At 41.1% G+C, this 20,303-nt stretch overlaps 1 protein-coding gene across 1 annotated transcript in view; it reads left to right on the plus strand.

Moving 5' to 3' along the window:
• The first annotated feature begins 592 nt into the window (after positions 1 to 592).
• LOC124288287 (signal peptide peptidase-like 2B) overlaps positions 593 to 20,303 on the plus strand; it is a 28,265-nt gene continuing 8,554 nt past the window's right edge. Inside the window, exons 1-8 of the mRNA XM_046724803.1 lie at positions 593 to 686; positions 2,260 to 2,373; positions 7,987 to 8,172; positions 9,938 to 10,030; positions 12,670 to 12,815; positions 14,807 to 14,979; positions 17,726 to 17,822; positions 18,674 to 18,787. Coding sequence (XP_046580759.1) covers positions 645 to 686; positions 2,260 to 2,373; positions 7,987 to 8,172; positions 9,938 to 10,030; positions 12,670 to 12,815; positions 14,807 to 14,979; positions 17,726 to 17,822; positions 18,674 to 18,787 — 965 coding nt within the window. The 5' untranslated portion in view covers positions 593 to 644. The remainder of the gene's footprint in view (positions 687 to 2,259; positions 2,374 to 7,986; positions 8,173 to 9,937; positions 10,031 to 12,669; positions 12,816 to 14,806; positions 14,980 to 17,725; positions 17,823 to 18,673; positions 18,788 to 20,303) is intronic.

Below are 20,303 nucleotides of genomic sequence, written 5' to 3' on the forward strand. Positions count from 1 at the left end.
AATTCACGTTTTGCAATACGAGATCGTCTTTCTTAATTCTGGTGCAATTCGCTGAACAGAGTCGCGTCCCTTGGGTGTGCCCGGATCTTCCGATTTGTGGGTTCTATATTCATTTCGCACTGATTATGTTTATAAATTGTCTAGCACTGACCCATGCGTGGGGCAGTCAGGTAGCCTAGTGGTTAAAGCGTTCGCTCGTCATGCCAAAATCCGGGTTCGATTCCACACATGGGTACAATGTGTGAAGCTCATTTCTGGTGTCCCCCACCTTTATATGGCCGGAATATTGCTAAAAGCGGCGTTAAACCATACTCACTCTTAGAATCACTTTTGAGTCAGTTATAATATCTTATAATATTGGTGTCAATACATACTCTTATCCATTTCTTCAATATTCACGTGATTAATCAATGTTATCACGTGAATGAATTTTTCAACATTAATAACTTTGGTGCTGATGTAGTACCAAGGCTATCCAAAATTATGACACGATTGAACTGATCCATAACAACATGCTAGAAAGGGGTTCTAAAAGTTATCATTACGTTTCTTCTGCGGACACTCCCCTTTCTCAGTTGTCTCCCCTTTGGAACTCAAAGATGGAGGTTACAATATTTTGATGAGGAAGAGTATTTGTCACAACAATGTTGATTAAATTATTTGTCATCATAGTTGGCGTGTCCCAGGTAAGAGGCAATGATGTTCACGTTGTGACGTACAGCTGGGCTTCTTTAATACAACGTTTATAAGTACCGCTCATTGTTAATGTCCATGACACGGCATACTGATATTGTTTCTCAGGAATGTTCGGTTTTCGTTCACTGACTTTTTGTTTGTCTTGGATTACGTATTGCCTTATACTAAGTGGTTGATTACAACCTAGAAGAGGCCTGACTGATGATAAATGTCACAGAGGAGGATTAGACTTTATAGGGCACAGTAATTCACTTATTACACGTGCGTCTTGGTTTTTACGGTTAGTGAGGCAGGTGTACGTACCCAAATCAACCCTTAGCCCTTGTAACACACACACACACACACACACACACACACACACACCCGACCCAGCAATCCATGCAATTACTGCGGTATCCCATATAATTTGGGCTCTTTTTCCGTGCTGTTGGTATCTCAATCTCAACATTCTGACATGGAAGTCAGATGTAAGGAATTGCATACCCTGAAAAACATTACCTGAGAAGATTCGGGTTAAAATTTGTCTTCAGCAGAATTGGTCTGCTTGTCATAAGAGGTGACTCACGGGATCAGATGGTCAGGCTCACTGTCTTCATTGGTAATCCCAGTTGTGTAGATCAATGCTTATTATGTTAATCACTGGATTGTCTGGTCCAGTCTCGGTTATTTACAGACAGCCACTGTATTGTTGGAATGATTTGATAATTCATTTATATAGTGCTTGTATCCATCTGACTAGTTGCTCACTGGATGACGTAATCAGAATCTGATTATTATTACCCCGGATAACCCAAGCTTCCCGTCAGGCAGCTAGAAAGTTATACTCACACGACTTTATCCAACCGGGTACCCATTTTCTGCTGGGTGAACAGAGGCAATTTTGAACAAACTCACTTGCTTAAGGTGAGACCATATGTATCACATGTGCTTTGTTGTGGGGCATGACTGAAGTCCTAGAAACTCTCAGGAGTCAAGCTGCCAAACATGGTCACCCATCCAAGGACTCTCCGAGCTCGACGTTGCTTAACTTCAACTGATTTGTGACCTGAGCTCTACCCACAGGACCACACAAGTGTAAACAACAAACAAACAAATCCAGTAACATATGTTATATTTGGGATTACACTTTCTTAGTAAGGTACAGATTCTAGTACTTTTATGGGTTGAGTCCCATCCGGGGGTACACAAGGTCTGCAGTCTAGACTACCAGTTGTCCAACTTCCATTTTTGTGGAAGCCGCGGTGGCTGAGCGGTCTAGGCGTCTGACTTTGTGTGCTGGCGATTAGGTGCCTGACTCTGAGGGTGTGGGTTCGAATCCCGGATGGGACTCAATCCCAAAAAGTACTAGAATCTGTACTTTACTAAGAAAGTGTAATCCCAAATATAACATGTGTTACATTGGACCACTTTCTAAAATGGCATTGTGTATTTCAAACAAATCCAGTCTTGACTACTTAGAGACTGTAGCCATATGGCTGGAATAGCTGAGTGTCGCGTTCAACACCAAACACACCAAACAAAAGAGCATACCCAGAATACCATTTCCTTGTTTTCGTGTTGCAGGTGCTTGGGGAGTATGGTGTTTTAAAAGTTCAGGCAACAAGTGGAGCATCATCAAATTTTTGCTTTGCCTACAATAAAGACTTCAAGACAATACCTTCAGCAATCAATGACACTGTGAGTATAGTGAGAGTAATAATAATATACAAAATTTGTATAGCACCCTTTATGATTTAGGAACCAAAACACTCTAAGACCCTTTACAGAAAGTGATTGAGTGAGTTTAGTTTTACGCCGCTTTTAGCAATTTTCCAGCAATATCACCAGAGGACACCAGAAATGGGCTTCACATATTGTGCCCATGTGGGAAATCAAACCCGGTGTAGCAGCCCAGGATAACCCCCCACCAGATTATACCCCGGGGTAAACTATAGGCTAGCCCAGTTTATACCCTGGGGGTATATTCTGGACCAGGCCAAAGTATACCCCTCCAGCCCAGACTATACCCCTAAAACATTTACAGGTGTAGCAGCCCAGGATAACCCCCCACCAGATTATACCCCGGGATAAACTATAGGCTAGCCCAGTTTATACCCCGGGGGTATATTCTGGACCAGGCCAAAGTATACCCCTCCAGCCCAGACTATACCCCTAAAACATTATGTTGACAATTCACTCAATATGAGTGTGTGACTCAGGGCAATGGTCTTGGTGTCATTTAAAGGAATTTGTAGGTGCATTTCATTTACATTACTGCATAATACAAAATTTATTAAGTATTTGTTGAGTGCCTCTCTGCAATATGATATTTTCGACTTTGCGTAACCCAGCCATGCTGATATATCAAGGTTAGTAGTTAGTTATTTGCTTTATTTAGCGTCGCACACACAACTAAGGTATTTCGGCAACAGGGTAGTACAACATGAACAGATTAACTACAGGCACACTCTACTCATCAATCTAATTAGAGCTGTACCATTATGGAGGTGAGTGTTATCTTAATTAATACCCTACTCCACTGTCTAACAACTGGCTGTCTAACTAATGGGAGATAACCGGTGTGAGAAGGGGCTGGTGTGAGTAGGGGCTGGTGATGGTGTGAGTAGGGGCTGGTGATGGTGTGAGTAGGGGCTGGTATTTATTTATTAATATGAACAAGTGACTCTGGAGACTGATCTCGGTGTCATGTAAAGGTATCTACTAAAAGTGCATTTCATTTTGCATCTTATATCGCATTCAACCTTCAACATGGATGACAACTTCTATACCCAGATCTTGAACTTCTACACCAACTCTGATAAGAAGTATCCTCAGCACATCTATGACCTGGATCCTGACACGCGTTTGAATGCGAAGTCACATTTTCGGCAAACTGCAAGCCATTTCGGGTAGCAAACGGAATTGTCTTTCGTGGTGAAAGGGAAGTGCTCACCAAAAGCCGCCTACCCAGCATCCTGAAAGCATGCCATGACAACCCAGCTACAGGTGGACACTTTGGCAGAGATAAAACCTTCAGCAAAATGATCACTTGTTTTCTGTAGAGGTATAATCTGGGCTAGGGGGGTATACTATGGCCTAGTTCAGAATATACCTCGGGGTATAAACTAGGATAGCCCAGATTATACCTGGGGTATAGTCTTGGCTAACCCAGTTTAACCCCGGGTATAGTCTGGGTCAGGGGTATACTCTGGCCTGTTACACCGGGTCCTCGCATGACGAGCGAAGGCCTTAACCACTGGGCTACCCCATCGCCCCCTTTACCAGAAAGAGTCACAAATGCTACTGAGTGTAGGCTGATTTAAAGAGATAGGTCTTTTATGCCCTTCTTAAAAATGTCATAAGATGTTGAGTTACTCAGGGTAGATGGTGATCGTTCGACAGTGTTGCTGCGGTCTTGTTGAGGCATCTGTCTCCATACATTGCAGTTCGTGTTTTGGGCACAGTGATCAGAGATCCAGATTATGGAGGTGAAACGGTACGTTCTTACCACGGTGCAGTACGTATTGCAGTACAAGGCCTTCATTTTGGTCCGTTTCAGTTCGGTATATGAGATGTGATCATAATACAGATAAGAAAAGAAATACATAGATTTTGTAAAATGATTCGATTTCTAGACATTTTAGAAAAGGTTTAAGAAAGTTAATAAAATGACGGTATGAAAACCGAAAATACTGGGTTTTTATTGCATTGCGGAGACCAAAATATCAAGGTTCTACTAATACCACGGTATACCGTTTCACCCCTAACAGAGAGATTACACTGGCTCATAAGGAATGACAAGCTCCATGATATGTGTTGGAGCAGTGTTATGCAATGCCTTTTACACGCACATCAAGATCTTGCACTGACACCGGAGGTGAAATGGCAGCCAATGCAAGATCTTCATGATCGGCATGATATGGTGGCATTTCCGTGTGTGAGAAATGAGTCGCTGCACTGTTTTGTACTCTCTGTAGGCGGTCTGTGAGAGACTGTGGTAGTCCACACAGTAGAGCAGTTGCCATAGTCCAGTCTTGATGTGATAAGTGAGTGGACCAAGGTCCTGCAGGTGTCCTCTGTAAGATACTGTTTGAGTGAGTGAGTGGGTATTGTTTGATCCTCTCAACCTCTGAAGGTCCGGGTTAGAATATTGATCTTCAGTAGCCCATGCTTGTCGTAAGAGGCCACTCTCGGGATCGGGTGGTTAACACATGTCATCGGTTCCCAGTTGCGCCGACCTATGCTCATGCTGTTGATCACTGGATTGTCTGGTTCAGACTCGATTATTTACAGACCGCTGCCATATCGCAGGAATATTGCTGAGTGCAGCGTAAAACTAAACTCAGTCAATTGATTATCTCAATGCTGCTGTCGAACCCATTCAACAGGAAAGCAGCATTATGACATCCTCAGATAGAACCAGTATTAATAACTATTCACCAAGTCAAATTTACGTGTCCTTTGAATTATAAATGGCATGCACGAACTGAGTCACTTGTTCCTTATTTAACGATGCCCCAATTGTTTGAAATCAATCACCCCGTTTACAGTGCCTTATGCTGAAATTAATTCAGCATGCTAAAGGATAATGCCACATCAGCAACTTTTTTACTAACACGATATTGTGTGATGCTTGATTCTCACTGGCTGACAGCTCATCAAAACCCCGCTAATTAAAGTGACTGATTGACCATGTATGAATACAATGAACTCGTTGACCCTTTTGTTTGTAAACAAACATGTCGGACCTCGGCAATTTCAACCTCGGCAGCATCTTTGATGTTTTTGAAGTAAAAGACTAATGGTTTAAAGAAGAATTTATTGAGTCTAATCCCATAGTATGAATCTGACGAAAATTGTACAAATGGAAGGAAAGCATGATGCAATGGTACAGTCGAACCCCGTTTACTCGGACCCCGTATATCCGGAAACCCCACCTTCTGGAAATTTTTTAGGTGGACCGAAACTTACCTTCAGTAATTGTACTTGCTTAGCCGGACCCCGAGCTTCCAGACCCGGACGGAGAATTTTCAAACCATTTCCATAGATTCCATTGAAAAATGACCCTGTTATCCGGATGCAAAGATCTGTGCACATATGCATGTGTATGTGTATGCTTACCACACGAGTAAGTGTATTCATTGTTAATTTCTCGGCAGGCATTTGATGTGAATTTATTAATTGCCCATCAAAACACTGGGGACACGTGTCACTTCAGTTCAGATACCCAGGTAAGCTGCATATCCGGGAAAAATACGCTTAGAAAATTTCCAATTACACATTGAAAATAATTGTTGCGTACCAATTATGCATTTACAATGTTAGATACGCAAAAAGTTTAAAACTAAATGCGTATGAAATATATTTATAAAAATCGCTTGCGTAATGAAAAAGACATCGATTGCTATCAAGTTGTACTGTCAGTATAGGATGAGTGATTTTTTTATGAAATCATTTCCATTATATTTAAGTTGGTTTTGATTAGGTATGACATAAGGCAGGACATACCTGCTTAGTAAACTTACTCAATGACATAATACTTAGGTGAGTAAAATGACTGAAATACGCACATATTTGAAAGCAGTGGGTAACGGAAAATATAATACCCACTCAACATTCATAATACCCACTCCAAAAAATACAGTGGGTACAGTACCCACATGAGCTAAATGTTATCTGGAGCTCTGTCACTTGAGCTTTGGCAGGTGTAAGAACATCTCATCAGTAACGAAAACACATGCTAATAAGGATTAGGATTAACTACATTGTAATTGTACTGTACCTGAATAAATTTTCAATATACATCGCCAATAAGTTTTGCTTGTTTGATCCAGTTAACCGGATGCCTCACCATCCGGACGATTTCCGAGTGTAACCAAAATGTCCGGATAAACAGGGTTCAACTGTATTGGTGTAAATCACAGAAATTTGGTGTATTTTACAATGTTTTCAGAAAAATTTTACTTAATATGAATGAGTTTTTAGTGATGAACTGATGAATCATCTAAAATATATCTGCTGTGACCACAAGTATATATTTGTTTCATGGTATCAGTGTTCAAAAGTAGTAATCTCTTCATGATTGCTGCCAATCAGGTCACATGATTTGTTTGTTTGTTTGTTTAGCTGTTATGGCACTTCCATATCTTGGTACCGTTGTACAAAGGCTAAGGTGACGTTCCATATCTGATAGCTAAGGTTGTTTTGCTCAACGGCACCCTGATATGCACTGATTTGGTTGGTGGGTTTGTTGTTTAAAGCCGCACTCAGCAATATTCCTGCTATATGGCGCAGGTAAGTAAATAATCGAGTCTTGACCATACAATCCAGTGATCGACATATATGAGCATCAATCTAAGCAGCTGGGGTATGATGACATGTGTCAACCAAGTCAGTGAGCCAGACCACCCAATCCTGTTAGTCACTTATTTCAACAAGCATGGGTTAGTGAAGACCAATTCTAACCCAGATCTTCACGGGTGTATCTTCCCTTGTCATCACATGGTCACACACACTGACTAGGTGGATGCAGCATTCGAAATAATCGCTGGCCCAGAGGTCCAGCGCCGGTTGTTATTGTATTGGGACGATAGTTTTAAATATTTGCAGACCCTTGTGGCCTTCAGTAAATTATCTGTGGTTATTTTTTCAACTTCAATTTTTCCCATAATTTTGTTAGTTATTAACGTTCATGAATCATCCATGATCCATCATGTTACGATAACTTACAATTTCACTTCCTTGTACTTCACAGCTTTAACAAATAAAAACATCTCTCTGCGCCATAGGCTTCGCTAATTGATTTTGTAGAAACTTTGTGATTTTGTAGAAACTGTGTGATTTTGTAGAAACTGTGTGATTTTAAAGCCTGCAGACAGCAGCAGGCCCTGATGGCCAACTGGCAAATTAAAGTGTTGCAAACACTGGGTGGATGCAAGTCATTGCATCCCAATTGCATTTGGGCAGTTGGGTAGCCTAGTGGTTAAAGCATTTTCTCGTCGTGCCAGAAGCCTGGGTTTGATTCCCCTCATGGGTACAATGTGTGAAGCTCATTTCTGGTGTTCCCTGCCATGATATTGCTGGAATATTGATAAAAGTGATGTAAAAGCCAACTCACTCACTCATGTAGGTATAATATTGCATTTGGTAGCTGCAATAACACATACATAGCACATAGTTGGAGGATAATCCAGCTGTATTTCTCCCACTTATGCTTGGATGAAATCTAGAGATATCAACCGTCACAGTAAGTTTATCTGCACACAACTGTTATTACTGTGGAATAAGTCTTGAATTCTTACTCTGTTTCAGGAAAAATATCAACTTGTACATCTTAGATCATATGGGTGCAACGATTCTGATTGGACAATTGATGTGAAGGGCAAGGTCGTGACAATGGCTCGAGGACCTTGCAAGTTTGTGGAGAAGGCAACCTTAGCTCAGAACCACCAGGCCGCTGGTATATTGAGCGTGTCAAACAGAAGTGATACACAGCTGGTGAGCAGGTGTTTTTTAAAATAGACTTGGTTCATTTTGATATTGCTTGAAGACTTTACTAGGTGCATAAAATAAAAATAGCAAAGGCTTGTAACTTCTTTTGCAAGATGTTTGCTGTGATACAAGATGTTTGCCATGATACAAGTGAGTGAGTTTAGTTTTACGCTACATTCAGCTATATTCCAGCTATATGGTGGCGGTCTGTAAATAAGTGACCAGACAATCCAGTGATCAACAACCTGAGCATCAATCTACACAACTGGGATACGATGACATGTGTCAACCAAGTCAGCGAGCCTGACCACCCAATCCCGTTAGTCGCCTCTGACAACAAGCATGGGTTACTGAAGATCAATTCTAACCCATATCTTCACGAGTCCCATGATACAAGATGCAAATGGTTGCCACGATACACGATATTTGCCACGATACCAGATGTCTGCCATGATACAAGATGCTTGCCATGATACAAGATAGTTACAGTGATACCAGATAGTTGACATGATACAAGATGCCTGCCATGATACAAGATGGTGGCAGTAATACTAGACAGGTACAGTGATATAAGATGGTTGGCATGATACAAGATGGTGGCAGTGATACCAGATAGGTACAGTGATATAAGATGTTTGCCATGATACAAGATGGTGGCAGTGACACCAGATAGGTACAGTGATATAAGATGGTTGACATGATACAAGATGGTGGCAGTGATACCAGACAGGTACAGTGATATAATATGGTGGCAGTGATCGTTGACATGATACAAGATGTCTGCCATGATACAAGATGGTGGCAGTGATACCAGATAGTTGACACGATACGAGATGCTTGCCATGATACAAGATGGTTGCCATGATACAATATGGTTGCCATGATACAAGATAGCTGACACGATACAAGATGGTTGCCATGATACAATATGGTTGCCATGATACAAGATAGTTACAGTGATACAAGATGGTGGCAGTGATACCAGATAAGTACATTGATACAAGATGTCTGCCATGATACAAGATGGTGGCAGTGATACCAGACAGGTACAGTGATATAAGATGGTTGACATGATACAAGATGGTGGCAGTGATACAAGATGGTGGCAGTGATACCAGACAGGTACAGTGATCTAAGATGGTTGACATGATACAAGATGGTGGCAGTGATACCAGACAGGTACAGTGATATAAGATGGTTGACATGATACAAGATGGTGGCAGTGATACCAGACAGGTACAGTGATATAAGATGGTTGACATGATACAAGACGGTGGCAGTGATACCAGACAGGTTCATTGATACAAGATGTCTGCCATAATACAAAGTGGTGGCAGTGATACCAGACAGGTACAGTAATTCAAGATGTCTGCCATAATACAAAGTGGTGGCAGTGATACCAGACAGGTACAGTGATACAAGATGGTTGACATGATACAAGATGTCTGCCATGATACAAGATGGTGGCAGTGATACAGGATGGTTGACATAATACAAGATGTCTGCATGATACAAGATGGTGGCAGTGATACCAGACAGGTACAGTGATATAAGAAGGTTGACATGTTACAAGATGTCTGCCATGATACAAGATGTCTGCCATATACAAGATGGTGGCAGTGATACAAGATGGCTGCCATGATACAAGATGGTTGCCATGATACAAGATGGTTGCCATGATTCAAGATAGTTACCGTGATACAAGATGGTTTCCAAGATACAAGATGGCCAGCCATACATGTTACAGCTTTGTTGTTGTTTTGATTTACAGGTTACGCCAGGTGGAAATGAATCTGCAGGTGATTACCAGAACATCAACATCGTTGTAGGCTTCATCATGTGGAAGGACAACCACAGTCTTGACGTGAGTGTTGCTCAGAATACTCACTTTCTGTCGAATAGCAACTTGGCTCATCATCCAAATGGCTGTCAAGTCATGTCTGTCTAGTAGCCAGTCCAGTAGCGTTCGACTCGTCTCAATCTAATTGGCACTCAACTCGTCTCATTGTAATAAACACTCGACTCATCTCAGTATAATAGGCACTAGTGGTGGTCCGATTAATTGAAATAATCGAAGATTGGTCGCAATGACTAAATGACCAAGCAATCGATCATGTTTTCTCAATATCGAACCCAAACACTTTTGGAACACTAGTTTGCATCAGCAACATTTTTCACAAGTTTGGTTTTGTCTGTTACATTTCATAAGCACTACAAGCTCGTTCCTTGTCATGATTGAATTTATCTTAAAGATTCCAAGAAATTTATATTCCTAACATACTAGTCCACCTTAAGATGTGAAATTTGTACATGCATTTTGTGCAATTTTCAAAAACAAACAGAAAAAACTACATTTTTTTCTATATTTTTTGCGCATTAACAAACATAACCAGGAAAATTTGATAAATGACACTCACCAATTAATTATTACAGTGAAAATTGGCAATTTCTTAACAAAACTTTACACCAACACACAGCTGTTTACATGCACATGATGTGCACATGCTTTTCAGCATTTTGATGCATGATCTTCATGCAGTTTATCTGCATACGGTTTGCAGATGGTTCCCCTAAGTTAGTGGAGAAATCAGTCTTCGATGTAACCACATGTATATACATAACATTAGTGGGTGATGGGTTGTATAGTAATATGACCAATTATGAGGGTTGATGCTTTGTTTTATGTTATCATGTTGATAACCTCAGAATGCAATGGACCGCCTCTGTGGAGTAGTGGTTAGAGCATCCGCTCGGAGAGCGGAAGGTCGCGGGTTCGATCCCCAACCGCGTCATACCAAAAGACATTAAAATATGGTACTTGTTGGTCCCTGCCTGGCGCTCGTCATTAATGGGTACAACAAGGACTGGTCAGCTCGGAGTCAGTATAATGTGTCTGAGTGGGGTATTCATGCTTCACTGCGGCATGGTATCTCAGTGGGCTAGCACTATAAAACCAGCTTAAGTCTGGGCTAGTACAAGCAGACACACATACGCATATACACGCATGAACGTCGTCATATGAGCGAAATATTTTCAAGCACGACGTTAAACCCAATTTCACCTCACCTCAGAATGCAATGTTAAGAAGCATTATAACAATTTTTCCCAAATTTGCTGCCAGGGATGCTTAGTTTTATATCTCGTCACTTTGTCTCTGTATGTATAGATTTGTGACAGAAACGAAAAATTCCTTTCAATTGAAAAGATGTCCCAGTGAGAAGGGGTGAGTGAGTGAGTGAGTTAAGTTTTATGCCGCACTCAGCAATATCCCAGCTATATGGCGGTGGTCTGTAAATAATGGAGTCTGGTCCAGACAATCCAGTGACCAACAGCATGAGCATCGATCTGCGCAATGGGATCAATGACATGTGTCAACCAAGCCAGCGAGCCTGACCGCCCAATCCCATTAGTCGCATCTACGACAAGTATAAGTTACTGAAGATAATTATAACCCGGATCTTCATGGGTCATTGAGAAGGGAGATTCAGACCTAAACCTGAGGACATTTTGACTTGCTTCATGTAAGTACAATACATGATGCAACGTCTTAAAGGTGTTATTGTGTGTTTTAATTGAGACGTAAGTGGCTGGAAGTAACAACACTTGTTACAAGCCTAAAATTGTGTACTCATTAATCAGTTAAGTAGCGGTAATCATATACATTTTGTATTTGAGATTCATAAATAAAGGCACGGCAAAACTGAAGCAGAATCATTAATCATTTATCATCATGGGGTCAGGTTCTGACACTGAGTACTTGTTATGAAAATGAAACAAGTGAGGTGAAGTGAAATTGGGTTTAACGTCATGCCTGAGAATATTTCGCTCATATGACGACGTGCATGCGTGTGTATGTGTATGTGCGGCTGCTTGTACTAGCCCAGACTTAAGCTGGTTTTATAGTGCTAGCCCACTGAGATACCATGCCGCAGTGAAGCATGAATATCCAACTCCGACACATTATACTGACTCCGAGCTGACCAGTCCTTGTTGTACCCATCAATGCCGAGCGCCAAGCAGGGACCAACAAGTACCATATTTTAACGTCGTTTGGTATGACGCCGTCGGGGATCGAACCCGCGACCTTCCGCTCTCCGGGCAGACGCTCTAACCACTACACCACGGTGGCGGTCAATAATTATGTTACATTTAAGAACCACTTCTCTGAGTGGCATTTTTAGCAATTGGAAAGTCAGATAAAAACAAGCTTTATGGATGAACAACTTCTTTATTCAGGTAGTGCAACATTTTGATTCAGATTCTTGTATCGTTGTTTAGAACCATTAGACATTATTTTGTGGTGCAACCAAAATTTGATGCTGCAGCCAAACCTATAAGCCAGATTGTACTCGGTGCAGGTACTGAAAAAAGCCCGGAATCGCACCCTGAAGTAGATTACAGCAAGTAGCACTACAGAAAAGGCTGGGCAGAAATGAAGATAAGGCAGTTCAGGGACTTTGAGACTGTATTTTTGGAATCGGAATCTTGGTTTTGCTTCTTCAGCACCTTGCAGACGGAGGCTCCCTGTCTGTGTGGATGTACACTCCTGCTGACCCGAAGATTGACCCGAATATGGTGCTTATCTACGCCATTGCCTTGACCTGCATCATTATAGGGGCCTACTGGTCCGGGACCACCAGATATGCGCTGTAAGTTGATGGTTTTGTTACCATGGTTACAGTAAATTCACATTACTTGACCTTATACAGTACCTCCCTGTGTGTAGATCTGAGGATATGTGTATAGCAGGTGATGCAGATGCCAACCAGTCTAAGTAAGCTTGGGCTCAGTATTATTCGTTACACTGCTATACTGAGTCTAACAAACCCTAGTAGAAGGTCTCGTCATCTAACCTTTTGGACTGACCAATCAGAACACAGCTTACCAAATCACAAACGTTCATATTCACACATACTGTTTGAACCTCTTCCTCAAAACCTCGAACAATTCCGAATGCTATTTTCCACACGATCACTTCCGAGTGATACACATGGAGGGCGCAATGAGTAAACAGTCACTGAAAATAGCGTTTTTGTCAATATTCAAGGATGTCATCTTGCGGAAATATAAGGTAATAGTAACCATGTCATTAGAAACCCATAAGCGTATATACTGCAGGTCAAATATCTGTGTTTTATGCAGATTTTCGTTTGTTGATAGATCATTGTCAGCGACCAGCGAAGAGAAAATAAAAAAAACGTTTTGTAATTCCCGGCGAACCTTAACAAGTAGTCATTGTCTGATTGGTTAAGTCCATTCGGCCGTCTCACGTTTGATTGGACGGTCATAGGTCGCTCATAGGTTAGCTGACACTGCCTTCTACAAGGTTTTGTTAGACTCAGTATAGCAGCGTAACGAATAATACTGAGCCTAAGTTTACTTAGACTGAAATGCCAACCTCTATGATTCGTTGTTGCTACGAATGTTAGCCACAAACTAAACCATTACAATTGCACTAGAAATTCTACGAAATTTGAAGAAAATTCATTAAAGTTCAGATATTTAGACAAAAACATATATTTTCGGCAATTAATATACATTTTTGCCAAAAAGAGACGAGAAGAAGAAACGTAATGCTGATAATTTGGAAATCTGCTGTTCGATGTATGTGAAATTAAACCATCACTCTTAATTAGTGTCATATTATCTTTCTCAGAGTCCATAATGAATTTAAGTATTTAGTTGACTACTAATTTTATGGTCAAACTACTAATTTTGATCCTTGAAACTACTATTTGCAACACTTTGGGGTTGGCATCTCTGGTCATGTCGAACTTTGTAATCGACCAATCAGTGTTGACTGTTTAACTTTTGGTACAACTGATCAGGGGAACTATGTAATCAATCAATCAGTGTCAACACTTTTAAATTATTCGTACTATTGGTCAGGCAATCAGTGTTGAGGCTTTTAATTACTTGGTACAATTCATCAGGCGAGTGAGTGAGTGAGTATGGTTTTCGCCCCTTTTAGCAATATTCCAGCAATATCACGGCGGGCACACCAGAAATGGGCTTCTCACATTGTACCCATGTGGGGAATTGAACTTGGGTCTTCGACATGACGAGCGAACACTTTACCCACTAGGCTACCCCACCACCCGTTCATGAGAGGAACTTTATAATCAGCCAATCGGTGTCAAGGCTTTTGAATTCTCAGTACAATTGAACAAGGGAACTGTATTATCAGACAACTGATTGAGGCATTAACAATAGTAAATATGATTTCTATATTTCGAAAATAAGCCGTGCCAACTCAAAATGTAAATTAACTATATATTTTTTAGGGGAGGGAGGGAGGTTATTTTCATACATTATATTGATATTGTAATGAACTCTCAGATATATAACTACTGTTTTTTATCCTTTGACTTTGTCATAACTGTAGTGGGGCAGTGGGGTAGCCTAGTGGTTAAAGCGTTTGTTCATAACGCCGTAGACCTGGGTTCGATTCCCCACATTGGTACAATGTGTGAGCCCATTTCTGGTGTTCCCCACCGTGATATTGCTGGAATATTGCTAAAAGCTACGTAAAACCAAACTCACTCACTCACGCATAACTGTAGTTGACTGCAGCTGTCACTGACCATGGTGATGTTGCGGAGTGCATAGTGAAACAAACAAGTTGTCTCCCTTGATACAGTGCGGAGCGGAAGTCGCACCGACGGAAGGGGTCAGTGGACTCGTCACGACCGGAGGACAAACAGGATGAGGAACAGCCAGAAACTCTCAGCATCAGTGTCTGTGTTGTCGTCGTCCTCTTCGTCGTCATCTGCACCATGATCGTGCTTCTGTACTTCTTCTATGACTACCTGGGTATGTAAACTACACGTAAGCCAGGTCACTGTCTTGTATGGAAGACCACGCGTCCTTGACTAGTGGTCAGAGAGTCAATCACCTTCTGAATCTGATCAGGAGATATTAAAAGATGGTATTTGTTGTTACCCTGGCTGGCACTTGGTATTTAGGGAATAATTCAAGTCACTGTCATTAAGACCACCTCTTTCGCTAGTGATCCTTCCATCATTAGTGACCCTTCCATTGTTAGTGATCCTTCCATCGTTAGTGATCCTTCCATTGTTAGTGATCCTTCCATCGTTAGTGATCCTTCCATTGTTAGTGATCCTTCCATCGTTAGTGATCCTTCCATTGTTAGTGACCCTTCCATTGTTAGTGACCCTTCCATTGTTAGTGATCATTCCATTGTTAGTGACCCTTCCATTGTTAGTGATCCTTCCATCGTTAGTGACCATTCCATTGTTAGTGACCCTTCCATTGTTAGTGATCCTTCCATCGTTAGTGATCCTTCCATCGTTAGTGACCCTTCCATTGTTAGTGACCCTTCCATTGTTAGTGATCATTCCATTGTTAGTGACCCTTCCATTGTTAGTGATCCTTCCATCGTTAGTGACCATTCCATTGTTAGTGACCCTTCCATTGTTAGTGATCCTTCCATCGTTAGTGATGATCCTTCCATTGTTAGTGACCCTTCCATTGTTAGTGACCCTTCCATCATTAGTGACCCTTCCTTTGTTAGTGATCCTTCCATCGTTAGTGATGATCCTTCCATTGTTAGTGACCCTTCCATTGTTAGTGAGTGAGTGAGTGAGTTTAGTTTTACTGCGCACTCAGCAATATTCCAACTATATGGCGGCGGTCTGTAAATAATCGAGTCTGGACCAGACAATCCAGTGATCAACAGCATGAGCATCGATCTGCTTAATTGGGAACCGATGACATGTGTCAACCAAGTCAATGAAACTGACCACCCGATCCGTTAATTAAGCCTCTTCACGACAAGATAATTAAGCCTTTTATGGCAAGCACATGGGTTGCTGAAGACCTATTCTACACGGATCTTCACGGGTCTCCATTGTTAGTGACCCTTCCATTGTTAGTGACCCTTCCATTGTTAGTGATCATTCCATTGTTAGTGACCCTTCCATTGTTAGTGATCCTTCCATCGTTAGTGACCATTCCATTGTTAGTGACCCTTCCATTGTTAGTGATCCTTCCATTGTTAGTGATCCTTCCATTGTTAGTGACCCTTCCATTGTTAGTGATCCTTCCATTGTTAGTGATCCTTCCATCGTTAGTGATGATCCTTCCATTGTTAGTGACCAATCCATTGTTAGTGATCCTTCCATTGTTAAGTGACCATTCCATTGTTAGTGACCATTCCATTGTTAGTGACCCTTCCATTGTTAGTGATCCTTCCATTGTTAGTGACCATTCCATTGTTAGTGATCCTTCCATTGTTAGTGACCATTCCATTGTTAGTGACCCTTCCATTGTTAGTGATCCTTCCATTGTTAGTGACCCTTCCATTGTTAGTGATCCTTCCATCATTAGTGATCCTTCCATTGTTAGTGACCCTTCCAGAAGATGCTGTTACTTTATATTACCCTGGCTCTCAGCATTAAAATGATAGAACAAGGACTTGTCGTTTCAGAGTCAGTTTAGTGTATTTATGTTGACTGTCGAAATTGCGAAATGGAATCTCATTTAGCTGGCCATAAAACCAGCAATAGTCCATGCTCGATGGGATTCAGGGTAGAATATAGAACCCTAGCAGCACATCCAGGGCTACAAAGAAGGTCATTTGTCATTGTATTCTCAATAGTGTCAACCTGTGCTCATGATATCAATCACTGGTTTTTCTGGTCCAGGATTGAATATTTACAGCATTTCATTTGCACTGATTGATGCTCATGGTGTTAGTTACCTGATTGGTCCAGATTATTTACAGACTGCCGTCGTATAGATCGAATATTGCTGATTGTGGCAATAAATGACAAACAAACAAACAAAATCCAGTGACTGCAGTCATACAGCCTCATTATCTTACCCTCATGTAAAATACTTTAGTTTCATTGGTCAATGACGCTTTAACAAGTTTCTGTGTCACCCCTGCTGGTGGCAACTTGAAAAAATAATACCCCCTGCCACGGTAACCGCCAAACTCTCCGCCGAAAAGTTGTATCACAAACAATCATAATATGACGCATGCAGTGCACTGGAGTTGAAACCATTCAATTAGCTGTTTTTGAGTTCACTGTGTACACATTTATTTTACCGACTTTCACTGCTTTATTTAAACTATTTTATACATTGCATCGTTTGCACACCCAATTTAAACATAATTGACAGTTTTATAGCAGTTTTAAGCTTGTTAGAATATGTTTCACTGATTTTAAAACTCCAGTCGAGAGGCAAACGCCATTTTGTTATATGTCATATAGTCGGTAGCGATCTTCCAAATAAAATAAAATGATATTTTGTACATTTAACATGGCGGTAAGATAGATACATTGTAAACTTCTCCCTCGGGTAATACTGTCTGATACGCCTTTTTGTAGCAATGTTGCCCCTCGCCTCGGATCGGTGATACTGCTACACAGAGGTGTACATCAGACCGTATTAACCGAGGGAGAAGCATACAACTTATAACATCACTGGGTATGGTGTTAAACAGGAAACGATACCTGACAATCCTTAACATACATTTGTAACATTGACTGTCTTGAATTCTGTCTCAACATTTCTGTGATGTTTGTTTCAGTGTATGGAGTTATCGGGTTGTTCTGCCTGGCGGGTGCTGTGGGCTTGTACAGTTGCCTCCAGCCCCTGTGGGAGAGAGTGATCAGGTCGGACTGCAGGTATGGTGTTTGTCTCCACACTGACAGCAGTTGCTTCCCTTTGGAGTGCCAGGATTTGCTTGTCGTGGACTGAAATCTGAAATCTTCTTCATCAAGATAATTGTCCATCAGTACCATAACCATTGGAGACTTTACAACAGCCATGAATATCCAGAACCTACCTCCTCACTCCTCTATGTTTGTTGATACATGTCATCGTATCCCAACTGCGTAGATCGATGCTCATGATGTTGATCACCGGATTTTCTGGTCCAGACTAAAATATTTACAGACCACTGCCATATAGCTGGACGATTGCTAAGTGTAGCATTAAACAACAAACAAACAAATATTCCATTCTGGAGTGAGAACTGGTCTTCAGCAGTGTATGAAATAAGCCCCAAACCTGGCCAGACATAAAGGGCTTCAAAATGTTACCAGCCCAAATGGATTTAACCAGACTAAATATGTACCGAATTTATTCAGATGTATGGAACATCTAAAAATTTACCAGACCATCGGGCTGGCTGTCGGCTGTAAATTTAGACCGTCCGTCAGAAATCTAACTCGGGCCTTATTTCATACACTGTCTTCAGTAACCCATGTTTCTTGTAAAAAGGCGACTAACAGGATCGGGTGTTCTGGCTTGCTGACTTGGTTGATACAGTTCATCATATACCAAATGTGTAGATCGATGCTCATGATGTTGATCACTGGATTGTCTGGTCCAGACTTGATTATTTACAGACCACCGCCATATAGCTGGAATATTGCTGAGTGTAAAAACAAACAAACAAACAAACAATACTCCATACTATTGTTATCAACTGTCCCAGTTTCAGTATCAGAGCTAGACATTATTGTGTTTCCAGAATTCCGCCCAACAGAGTTCCAGTCTGTTCTGAACAGCCAGAGATCAGGAACATTGTCCTCGGGCTGCTGTGTCTGGGCGTCAGCATCTTCTGGGCTGTGGAGAGAAAAGCAAGGTGGGTATCATTGAACTGGAGCTACTGAGCACAGGGTAAGACAGAACTGAGGAAATACTATCTTCTACATTTAACAGATCAGCATTGCCCTCAGTCAGTAGATTAAATGCAGGTTTACATATAGAGAATACTAAACAATGTTCCCTGTAATACCATATTTATGAAACGAATGAATGGTTTGGTATCTCACGAGCTGAAGCAAGTTTCATAAATATGGTATTACATTGGACATCATTTAGTATTTTATTTATTACTCACCTAACATTAGCAAAATAATATCGAGCAAAGTGCTTCTTTCCTAAGAATTCAACGAGTGTGATGACTCTCAGCTTTCCGTGAGTCAAGCAAGGTCTAATACTATTGTGACAGAGGTATTAGCATTGTGACGTCATAACTGTAAACCAGTTTTACGTCATATAAATACGGCACCACGTGATGTTATTACACAGTGTGTAATAACATTGTAAAATTATTAAACAGTGATATCTTCAACAGGTGAGTAATTTATTTATTTATTTATTTATTTATTTATTTATTTATTTATTTATTTATTTATTTATTTATTTATTTATTTATTTATTTATTTATTTATTTATTTATTTATTTATTTATTTATTTATTTATTTATTTATTTATTTATTTATTTAGTACATGCTCAAGGAGTTAATGTGGCTTTCCCATCCTTACAAGGTACATATTCACAACTGGCTGGACTGGGACACATAGTCACAGTACTTTGTCCAAGTTTACTGCGTTGTTGTACCCGCACTAGGTGTTTCCACATATTCATGTGGCCACCATCTGGTCATTTACAAACGGTTTCGTGGGTTCTTTTAAGTGCACAGGGTTGTGTACTGTACACTAGGGTTTTGCACACAAAGTTGACTCAAAGGTTTTACACCCGGTCACAGGTGGACTTGATCCCCGTCACCTCAAGCTCGCTGGATCACTAGCCTGGCACCTGAACCAGCCCACCCACCATGCTAAATTTTCATTGATATCAAAGACACTTGAGTAGGCTGAGCAGGGTGTAGCAGTTGGTGTAAAGAGCCTAGTTGGGCCTTGGTTGGATTCCCCACTTGAGCACAATGTGTGAAGCCCATTTCTGATAATATTGCTGGAATATTAATGTGGTTAAAAGGACAAGCAAACGCCTCAAATGTGTTCTGGGGCGTTGGGGTAGCCTAGTGGTTAAAGCGTCTGCTCGAAGACCTGGGTTCGATTCCCCACATGGGTTCAATGTGCGAAGCCCCATTTCTGGTGTCCCCCTTTCTGTTGTCCCCTGTAATATTATTATTATAGGATATTTATATAGTGCACATATCCACGCAACTAGTGCATGCTCAAGGCACTGGTATTTTTCAGTCGATCATTGGATGTCAATCTCAACTGCACATTGTATTATCAATCTCAACTCCCTGGGGAACATACAACTCTTGCTGGAATATTGCTTAAATCAGCGTAAAACCACACTCACTCACCCACTGGAACAAGTCCACAGTGCCTATTATTGGTC

Source organism: Haliotis rubra, unplaced genomic scaffold (assembly GCF_003918875.1).
Source record: "Haliotis rubra isolate DU_JTF1 unplaced genomic scaffold, ASM391887v1 Scf414, whole genome shotgun sequence".
Taxonomy (NCBI): domain Eukaryota; kingdom Metazoa; phylum Mollusca; class Gastropoda; order Lepetellida; family Haliotidae; genus Haliotis; species Haliotis rubra.